Here is a 10,946-nt window from a genome sequence, read left to right as displayed (position 1 = left end):
AGTCAATATTATTTCCGTGTATTCTCTGTATACAGAAAACACGAATGGATCCTGACAACAATGTAAATGTGTTTTAAGTATAGTTTGTCCAATTGAGTTTGCCGTAGCGTGATGTCATCAAGTGTCGCAGCCCTCTCAAGCCGATTGGACTACTTGAGTAAATCTGGTACCTACAAGAGACGTTTGTGCGTCGTGGACTTTTTCCGCATTAGCGGAACAACAACGGAAAATATTTATTTCAACGGAAAAGTTATCGATCCAAAGCTACTGTTAAGCCTCACACAATATCCTCATAGGTAGGCATTAGACACTTGTTACACCACACACGTATGCACGGTAAGGTTTTATTTGCTTTGGTAACGCTGTTATATTATTTACACTTAAGGTTAGAGGAAGCATCAAACTGGTATGCTTGATGTTGTTTTCACTTGCACGAACTCTCAGATCACTTGATGAATTTTGCAGTTTATTTTCGAGCAAGATAACTGCATTTTACACAAGAATATTGCATCAATGTACATAACACTTTCGATGTGGTTCCAGCTATTGTGCACGCTGTCGGTAGTTCAAGTGAGCGAGAGCATTCACTTATCCCGTGTCCAAAATCCAAATACTCAGGCTGCGCTCTCGGAAACTGTTTTTTTGGCCAATTTCAGACTACATGACGTAATTTCCGGAGTGACTCGATGGCATGTCACGTGACACGAATGCAACAGGCCTTTGTTTCCATGGCGACGGTCTTATTATTACTTTTGAAAATATTTATTTAGGAACTCAGAACATGTAAACACAACTGCCGGTAGGTGTAATACAACCCACTGCATTTTATATGGTGCTGGGACCAGCTATCAGTTTTCCTTGGCTTTGTGACCATATTCCCTGTAAGATATATCATAGTTTTTTTTAAACTGCACACTATTGTTTTTAACTCTTAAAATCTTAATAACCTGCATCGCTTCTTTCACATCTCAGTTTACCTCCCTATGTTGTTTGTAGGCCCTTTGGCAATGGCTCAAGACTTCATAGAAGAGGAAGGCATCATTTTTGATGAATTCAACAAACTACGAGCACTAGAACCAGATGTCAGCCAAAAAACATCAGACCTTAAGGAAGAGTGCAAAGAATTTGTTGAAAGTAAGACCTGTCGATTGTTCCTTATGAATAAAGGTTAATGAAATTATCTCATCCACTGACAACACACCTGATTGATTACTATTCCATCCCTTATAGAAATAGGACAGTTTCAGGGAAAAGTTGGATCTCTAATTGAGCTCGTAGATCAGTTGGCAAAAGAGGCGGAGACGGAAAAATTCAAGGTAAGGTTGGGCCTTATATGTAGATATGTATAGCCATTTTTCAGACAAATATTTCCATTATATTAAATCATGGATTCTCTAATTGTAGGCCATTGGAGCAAGAAACTTGCTGAAGTTAGTGGCAAAGCAAAGAGAGGCACTGCAACAGCAGCTTCAAGCTCTCATTGCGGAGAAGAAGACGCAGCTTGAAAGGTCAAATAAAGATTTTGTGGCACCATCATAGCCATGCCCTATGCTGAAAAGTCACAAAATTCGACCTAGAGCATGACAGATTTTCAGTAGGATTTGTGAACGAGCTTGGTGCAGTACATTTTTGTAGACCTCGGGCAAACTGATCGGGATTGTTATTTTTTATTTTTTTCCACTCCAGGTGGCACTACATAGCCATTTTGTTGTAATTGTTTGTGATAATACAATATAAAAAAATTACACCCGGGCTGATGAGTGTGCAAAATATGATTAGTTTACATGCATGTTTAGGGTGTAAAAAATGCAATCCTTTACGGAGAAAAAACTAAACAAAATAAAAAAAAAACAATAGGGACCTTGAAGCTGGACGTCATGATGATTGATGTGGTTTGAGACATTTAGCATCAAAGCTGGAACAACATGTCAAAGTGTTAATATTTAACATGTTTTTATATGTACAAGATGGTCAATCCTGTATGTATCCTTGTTTCAGATATCGTGTTGAATGTGATGCCTTGTCTAAAATGGAATCTGAGCAGAATGAATTTATCAACCAGTTTATTTTGCAGTAAGTATGTGCTTGTGTTCTGCAATTATAATGCACAAGTATTATTTGATTGGAATGACATTTTTTAAAAGACCTTTATGAGTACAGTGAAAATAGACCTTTATCAGTAAAGCGTATCATAGACAATGAATTTTTTGGATTTTATATTTGTATTGAACTGATCCCCCGTAAACTACTCAGTTGTTCATTTTTTCCCTCTTTACAGTTGACTAAAGAAGCCAACCGGAACTGCATTCAAAACATTGGAAATGCCATTAAAGTGGAAGAGTGGTGGTATTAAGGTCCTACCAATTTCTTTTCAAGTATGCTTCAGTAAAATACAGAACTTAAGAACCTATGGACGTCAGCACATTTGTTTTTTTTTCCTTTTGTCTGTCTGTCTGTCTCCACCCACATTGATTCTGACTGCTGACAGAATAAGGTGAAGTGATACAAAGGACAACTTCATTCTTGTTTTTGGTTTTTTTATTTAATTATTTTTTCAAAGCTGGCAGGTTGGTGTGTGATAAGTTCATGACATGTAAAAGCAACATAAAATATATGTAAAGTATATTACAATAAAAATGTTCTCAAAGTTTTAATAAAGAAGAAATGTTTCTAATACATATATACTTTCTGTATGTCATGTGCTATACCTTTCTTTCTCCATACTAACTTTGCATTCAAGTTGACCTTGGTGTCCAAAGAATGAGAATGAATATGAATATATATATATATATATATATATATATATATATATATATATATATATAATATATACACATACATATACACACACACACACTGATCATGTGATGAACACACAGAGGTCATGTTTTGTCAAGACAAACGCTTTTATTTTATTTTTTTAATGAACACAGAGGTCATGTTTTGTCAAGACACGTTTTATTTTTTTAATGAACACAGAGAGGTCATGTTTTGTCAAGACACAAGTTTTGTCACCAACTAAACATCAGTGAATTAAGGTGTGATGCTTTGAAATGTAATATCTTGTATGACTTCCATGAGCTTGGAAGACTTTTGGTTTGACAATGACTTCTAATTCTATGGAATTTATTGATGATGCAATCACGAATAACAAAGACAGTCTTACATGCCTCCCAGAGTTCATTAAAAAAAAAAAAATGTCTTCCTCTTTCATTCTATCGCAGCCACTCAATGATATTAATGTCCGGTGACTGAACTGGCCAATCACAGAGCACATTGATCATCTTCGCCTTGAGAAACTTTGAGATGGATGTATGCGATGGAGCACTTTCCTGCTTGAAATTTGACCCCTTTTAGGATTTGGAATGTAAATGGTAGCTAATACTTCTTGATAGTTTTCTTACACAACCCCATACCCACCAAAAGGAAAGATTTTCTGGGGAAGCCCCCAACAATATTAGCAACAACTGTGATGTAATTCAACCAAATTTTGAATTCAGAGCACACATTTCTAAATAAATTTGCCCTTGTGACAAAATCAGCATGTAACATACATTCAACTAATACACATACATAGGTTTATCTATATATTTTATGTCACTAGATGTTTAGAAAACTAAGAAGCTCACATTCCTGGAACTATATTCATAACATTTCTCCCCAAAATTTCTATACACCTTAGTTTGTCCATTTTCTACACATAACCACGGGTACTGTATTTTTCTGACTACAAGGCACACTTAAAATGCTTTAAGGTTCTCTAAAAATTGACAGTATGCCTTTTAATCACATGGATGGGTTGAATTGAAGTTGAACAAAGTTTGACTTATTTGCTGTACAGGTTTTGTTTCCCATAATGTGCAGTAATGGACCTTATAAACAAACCAGTGTGCCCTATGTATGGAAATTTCCCAAAATAGACCTGTTCATCAAAACCACATCTTATAATCCAGTGCACCTTATGTTCCAAAAAATACAGTACATATTATTATTATTTGTAACATGTGTGTTTATATAATATTCCATTTAAGTTCATCCATAATAAATGTGTGACAGTACACAAAAAATGAATAAAATCGTCCTCAAATATGGTGCGTCTAAAAACCAGGTTGAACCAAAGAAAGATAATTCTACAAGGTGCTTTTCGGGTGTCTTAGGAGGAGTAGCGTTGAAGTCAGTCTCTAGCTAAATAGTGGCGGAGCATCTAAGTGGAGAACAGACACCTCATGATAGTATAGTCTTCTTAGGTTCCAAAAACCAGGATTGTTCATGCCAAACAATAGGATTCGAGGAGAGGAATGTTAAGGAGTTTAAGACATTTGGGGTTTGTCCATGACATGGATAGTAGGGTTCCACTTACTAGTAAGGTGAGGTAAGAATCTTGAAGGTTAGAAGTGAAGGGAAATTACACATTAAAGTATTCAGTGACAGTTTTTCTTGCACTCTCAGTTCTGTTGACTCTGTTTTGAAATAGTGCCGAAGCTGTACAATGCTCATACAATGAGAGATTTTTTTTTACAAGCGTGAGAGTCTTGAACTCAAGTGAGTTCAACGCCCAACTTGCTGGGTAATTCCTTGGTTAGGAGGATGTATTTCCTCCTTTGAATAAATTCTGGACCCAGGCAAGGGGCGTGGCCTGATGTCAGGAGTCATCATCTGTATCTTCTATCAAAACCTTGGTATCACGGGTCTTGGACCTGGAGGGGGAGGAAAGAAAAAAAATAATAAGAAATTGGTAGGCTATTAATTGTACAGTTAAGCTACAGACCTCTGAGTCAATATATAATTAACAAATTACAAATTTAGGATGCGCTTCACTTAGACTTGGACACAATATTACAAGTCATCATGTTTATAATTTGAAATCTGCACATTAACACAATTTGTCTATTTAGGATGAAAAGCAAGCAAGCAAGAAAAAAAGACAAGTGCTTTTTTTTTTTTCATTCATGCCAATCAGGTAACTCTGAACTGTTTGGGACGAAATGACACACTGACTAAATATGCCTCGAGACAACTTTGCAAGTTGATATTGTATTCTCCTGTCGTGTGGGTGTTGGAAGACCTACTGTGAAGAAAGTCTTGGTCTACGTAGACTCATACTATAGCTCCGTTTCCAACTCTTTTTGCCTTGTCGGTTCCTGACTCCATCCTCCTGATCCATCATCTGCTCCAGCAGGGTCTGGTCATCAGCATTGAGTGGAGCCACGCTAATGTCTCTGACAGCTCTGAACTCACCACAGTTATTCAGATGTTCATTCTCCAGTCTGAAGAAATTCCACACAAAACGTCTGGAATACAGAAATCCAGTATTAATTCAATTTGGTGATCCTGGCCAATTGCGAAATGCAAAAAAAAAAAAAAAAACTACAGGTATGAAGGCACACTAGAAATGGTTTCAGAAACATACCACAACATGGATGCCTGCTACATACCTAAAGACCTCCATCGGGGCCAGTACAGTTGCCACTATATCAGAGATGCCATGAACACTAGCGATTGTGCTGAGGGAAATGGTTAAAATCCACGAAAATCTCAACAGTACATCCTCTACTATGGCACTGTAGTAATAGGCCTACAGAAAGACACACACACCAAAAATACATGAGCAAAGTGCAGTCAGGTATTCAATGTCCAAAGAGAGAAGGAAGAATATACGTTACCTTATGTGGGTAGACTATCTCCTCCCTCAGAAAGGTATTTTCTCCAGCATTGCGGTCAAACAAGCCCCAGTCCATCTTCAGATCCCAAATGAGCGTGTAACATGAGCTGACCACCGAACACGTTACATATAAGTAGAAGAAAATCTTGGCATCGTCATATGATTGAGCTGAGGAAACATAAGAAAAATAGTCACATGCATGTTTTTGTTCAATGCATAGAACCTCGTCCTGATTATCTTAGCAATTTCAAGAGTGCTGCATTCCACTGAAAGACTTTTTACAGTCAGTTAAAAAAAATAAATCACTCCATTTTGCCAGAGGAAAATAAGCTGTCTAATAACTATGCACACTGTGATATAGGAAATTGATATCATCCCTCATTACATAAATACACATCACTTGACTTTTGTTTGTTATGGGAAAATGTATCTCATTGAAAAAGGTAAGAAGAGAAGTGATACATTATTTTTTTGGGACTATGTTTGGTTGACTGTAATTTACCTTACCATAATAGAATTGAGAAACCAAAAAAAAGGTCCTACTGTTGATTGTCCACATAAATCTGTGTGAAACTATTTCTTAAGTGTACCTTTATGTGTGCTGTAGAGAGCAGCAAAAGTTACAACAAAGAAGGAAGTGGAGTATTTCCCAGCATTAACCAGGTGAGGGAAGGCCCTTTTCGTGTCCCGGTAACGACGAAGACACTGGATGAATCTGAACCAAGCAGGAAGACAGTGAACCACTGCACGGACGCCATAGGAGTAGGTATTACACACATCGTTACCTGAGCATGAGGACATTTGAATCCTGTTACAATCACATTTGATTGCTTACAAACAATATGATTTGATTCATGTCAATGTTCATTCTTTCATTGCAATTGAGAGAGCAGTCTCACCTTCACTGCTGATGAGTCCATCGTGTTTTTTCCAGTCAAGTTCAAAACTGTAAAAACAGACCATGTACTCCATATCTAACAAAACAACTCCCAAAGAGTTCAACTGGTCAGCCAACCAGAAGTCGGCAAAGCCAACACGATGGAATGGTGCGGTCATTACTCGGAACTGTAGAAAGAAAATATGAATGTTTTTTTTCCCAAGTAACATTTTAGATGCTTGTGATAGTTAATCATTTCAAACCAATGACCAAAACTAAATCTCAATCGCATTTGAGTTATGTGTGTGTTCCTTTACATTCAGATTACGGGCAGTAATTGATGTTTACCAGAAGTTTGAGAAGCCAGAAGCGTGACTTGTAGTAGCAGGTCTTGATTGGGTTGATGAGGAAGACAATAAAGAAGCCATAAAGAGCCAAAGGATGGGCCTGCATTGGCAATGGAATGCTGTCACTAAATAGACATGACAGCAGGCTGACACACCACAACACCCCCAAAAAACCTGCAATCTGAAGACAAGACTAAGTCAGCCCAAGGATATTGGGGAATTTGTCACAAATGTGGGCTTGTTCAAACCTCAAACAGATGTTGATGTGATAAGTTATTTCTGGGATTGAGTTCAAATATAAGCACATGGTTGACTCCTGCTTGCCTCCATCCATAGGTGTTAATACCTAGAACATAATTAAGAAAAAAGAAAATAGCTGTGAGAAGACTTAAGGGTATATTTATGGATGGCTGTTGCCTGAGTAACAGATGCCCAAGGATGCTGATGTGATTGTGTGACATTTGTCGCATTTGTGTGTTTACCTAAGAGGAAGAGGAATTCTATTAAAAGGAAGCCGCCTCTGTAGATTCTGATCATTGGCCAAACGTCAGCGATAGGAAACATGACTGCTCCTGAAAAAAGATTTAAAGTGATCGACAAAAAACAAAAAAGTCAAACCAGTTTCTACAGCTTCATTGAACAAGAAATGTATCAAGATTTCCCCCAAAAATAAATGTTAAAATGCTGGCCAGGTTAGAAATCCATAGGATAATTGATTCTAAAAAGATTGCTTTGTGAGAGCTCTAGTATCTTCTTTAAACATTACACTACAACAAATATGGAGTAGTTTCAAATTGGGTGTGTAATACCTGTAATAACGACAGTAACCATTAAGACGAGGAAAACTCCACAATAAAGTCCAACTCTAAATGTGGTCCAAGCGGGAGCTGGCTGTAAGAAGACAGAAATAACATGAAGAACACACAAAACTGATCAAAACAAAAATTCTCGACATTAGTCTTGATGTATGTCTGAGCCCACTTATTTTTTGTAAATAAAAAAAAAAAAAAAAAACAAATAATGCTTTGTGTGTGTGTGTGTGTCTCTGTCTGTGCGTGTCTCACCTGCGCAGCTCCCAAGGGAGGCACCCTCAATCTCTTCATGGCCCTCTGCCTGTCACCACCTTCCAACTCTATTGTGACCAATGCCTGAAAGACAGCAACAAGGTACTTATAAAGTGCGCCACAGGCTTAATCAGATGTGCAGAGTTAACAGTTTAAGTGTCTCTGTTATGTCAAATTACAAACAGACACGTGATCTGGTGACAATTGCCACGAGTCCGCTGGAATATCCTCGCAATCATTCTTTTTTTTTTTTTTTTTCAAATTCCTTGCGATTATATGAAATCTGTTTACCTCAGTCTCAGATATGAGTTGGGTGATTTTCTTGCAAGTGTAGAATGGAGCCACCTCAACGTGGGACACTCTCCAATTAGCCCCCCGAGATGTATCCAAAATCTTATCATGCTTCTTCAGGATCTTTCTGAAGCCTGTGAAATTCAGGTTCTGCAGACAGGCATTGAGTGAGAGAACTCATGGTTAATGGACTTTCAGGTAATGTAATCACAGAAACATTTAAATAGGCCATGGGAAAATAACAGTGTTGTTTAAAAACAAAAACAATTCCACAATGCCTGCCTATACAAATATTTTTTTTATGTTCCTATTTATCCACCCATTCATCTTCCCCGGACCTCAACGCTATTGAGAACCTTTGGAGTATCATCCAAGGAAAGGTCTATGATGACGGGAGCGAGCTCACGTCTAAGCAATAGCTCTTGGAGGTTATTCTGTCCTCATGCAATGCAATTGAAAGAGGTAGCATCCAAAAACTGACCAACTCAATGGAACAAGGGGTCCTATGTTCAAATGTAACTTCACCTATAATTAAGGTTTGATTTGAATAGTGTTTGATTTCAAGTTGGACATAGGTAATGGTTGGTACGAGGGGTGCTCGACTTCCTGCAATAATTTTACAACAAACTAGTGAATATTAGAATAAAAAATAATAATAAAACAAAATATTTTAGTGAGCCATTTGTGTTTCTACACCTGGTAGTTCTGCAACAGGATCAAACTGAGGTAGAACTCTGAGAAGGCCAGCTGAAGGTCTTTTATATTTCTGTGTTTGCATCTCTCTTGCTGTGATAGGGTAAACACGGTTTTCCTCCTTCGCAGATCCCGTCCGTTGGTTGCAATCTCTCTCTGGGCATCCAATGATGATTGCAATTCATTCTGTAGGGTGGCGAATCTCCGCTGAGCCTCAGCCAGCTTTTCTAGAAGACAGAGGAAAATAAAAGAGTGGGATCACATTTTATGAAATGAACAATAACATACCGCTCGCTCTCTCTCGCACTCTCTCTACATTTAATTTTCTTACCTGAATAAAACGTGTTAATCTTGGCCAGCTCTTTTTCACATGACTGGAAGAACTTCTCCTCAAACTTGGCATAATATCTTTTAACGGTGTCCTCATCCGTTACTACAGAAAGAGAAATCAAATATTTGTCAAAGGGGTGTACAGCAGGTCATTTACGGTGAACCATTGCATACTTGTTGTGATCATACAACACAAAGAGACAAAAAGAGGGAGTGAGACAGACACAGGGAGACATATTACAGAAAGAAAATACCTTCAATGGACGGGGCCTGATCCTGAGCAGCATATAACATCTCTTTGAAAGCCTGAAGATACAGAAAAAAACATTCTAATACATTATGGGTTATCCGGTTTGCTGTAACATTATCAGAGGCATGCCCCGAGCAGCATATAACATCTCTTTGAAAGCCTGAAGATACAGAAAAAAACATTCTAATACATTATGGGTTATGCGGTTTGCTGTAACATTATCAGAGGCATGCCCCGAGCTATCAACGTGTATTTAAACGCCGTTCTCCCATCACTTATAAACCGCATTCGCGAAAGATGAAGCGCGAAATGGCGATGGATCACTGTATGGGCCTGAAGACATTGACAAACTTGTTTTTCACCATAGCAGGAGCGCCACCTACTGGCTACAGGATATAACTTTTTTATTATTATCCATCCTCGTTGCAGGTTAACCAGATACATTTCATATTTGCTCGCAAATAATAATTTTGAGGGGACATTTTTAGATGATGGTCCAAATTTGTTAGACCCATTAAAATAACAGATAAATGTTCAAAAACAGTGGGGCTGATCAAAGGTTTTACGACCAGAAATCCTTCGTTTCCCCACAGTGGTGTAGCGTATGAAAAGGTAAACAGTTTGGTTATTGCTGTAGATTGATGCAGTTAGTATCACACAACACAGCCAAATAACATGGACAACAACATGCATAGTCAGCATGTTTTCACAAACAGAATCAACTACAACAAAGCGAGTAATTACACTCGTGTGTGCTGACAGACAATACAAAAATAATAATAATAGAAAATAACAATTCAAATGTAGTGTATTTCTCGTTTCAAATAGAGACGTTGATTCTGTACAACAATTAAACGACAGAAAATATGCATTACATTTACATTATTATTTACAACACAAATGTATACGGTACATCACGAACTTGAAGTTAGCATTCATTTCAGACATACCTCATATTGAATGTATTGTTTTCTCCATTCCGGGGTGATGTGAGCTGAAAGATGCTCTGTGAATTTCATTTTATATGTTGACCCCCGACAGGTCGCTGTAATATAATCGACTGATTGAATAAAAACCTTCTAAGATAAACAAATCATGGCTAACGAACCTCGTCTAGTCTTGACACTAATCCCCAATTATGATTTCATTGTAGCATAGCTATCGAGTCCAAATTTTGCCATTGTTCGTAAAGAGTGACAGTGGTGCGTAGTCTTAACAAATGATGTTAATATTCAATCTAGCGCCAAAATGTCGCACAAAAACAGATAGTTTGATGGTCGCATTATCTGCAACGGCCTCTTTCGTGGCAACCGCTTCTTCGTTTTCTTCTTCTTTTTTATTTTTTTTAATCGTGTTTGGCAGCCAGCTTTTTTGGAGCATTACCGCCACCATCTGGACTGGAGTGTAGTTCAAAAGTCCCCTTTCCCTCTTA

At 37.8% G+C, this 10,946-nt stretch overlaps 2 protein-coding genes across 6 annotated transcripts; one reads left to right on the top strand and one right to left on the bottom strand.

Annotated features, from left to right (window-relative positions):
• The first annotated feature begins 135 nt into the window (after positions 1–135).
• Positions 136–2,678, top strand: LOC147046443 (intraflagellar transport protein 20 homolog). Of its 4 annotated transcripts, none has more exons than XM_085929319.1 (6): positions 136–296; positions 997–1,134; positions 1,231–1,316; positions 1,405–1,508; positions 1,999–2,073; positions 2,279–2,678. In XM_085929319.1, exons 2-6 carry the CDS (start codon positions 1,008–1,010, stop codon positions 2,280–2,282), a joined length of 396 nt encoding a protein of 131 aa, XP_085785445.1. In that variant the 5' UTR covers positions 136–296; positions 997–1,007; the 3' UTR covers positions 2,283–2,678. The 4 variants fall into 4 exon arrangements, with proteins under 4 accessions (XP_085785445.1, XP_085785444.1, XP_085785443.1 ...); XM_085929318.1 differs by having other exon boundaries at positions 157–336; XM_085929316.1 differs by lacking the exon at positions 136–296 and adding an exon at positions 413–881.
• On the bottom strand, positions 2,593–10,865 carry LOC147046442 (solute carrier family 53 member 1-like). 2 transcript variants are annotated; one of them, XM_085929314.1, is made up of 17 exons: positions 10,623–10,865; positions 10,465–10,559; positions 9,519–9,570; positions 9,266–9,367; positions 8,938–9,161; positions 8,242–8,391; positions 7,951–8,034; positions 7,696–7,777; positions 7,369–7,458; positions 7,135–7,232; positions 6,888–7,067; positions 6,562–6,727; positions 6,253–6,447; positions 5,664–5,830; positions 5,436–5,575; positions 5,070–5,291; positions 2,593–4,697 (listed from the first exon to the last, which is right to left on the bottom strand). In XM_085929314.1, the coding sequence occupies exons 2-17, from the start codon at positions 10,531–10,533 to the stop codon at positions 4,643–4,645; spliced, it is 2,076 nt and encodes a 691-aa protein (XP_085785440.1). In that variant the 5' UTR covers positions 10,534–10,559; positions 10,623–10,865; the 3' UTR covers positions 2,593–4,642. The 2 variants fall into 2 exon arrangements, with proteins under 2 accessions (XP_085785440.1, XP_085785438.1); XM_085929312.1 differs by having other exon boundaries at positions 2,594–4,697; positions 10,465–10,865.
• Positions 10,866–10,946: the final 81 nt, after the last annotated feature.

The sequence above is a fragment of the Syngnathus leptorhynchus genome, chromosome 14 (genome assembly GCF_054491065.1).
Source record: "Syngnathus leptorhynchus isolate UIUO chromosome 14, UIUO_Slep, whole genome shotgun sequence".
Lineage (NCBI taxonomy): Eukaryota > Metazoa > Chordata > Actinopteri > Syngnathiformes > Syngnathidae > Syngnathus > Syngnathus leptorhynchus.
Note: the sequence above shows the minus strand (reverse complement) of the source record. Positions and strands in the feature narration are given on the sequence as shown.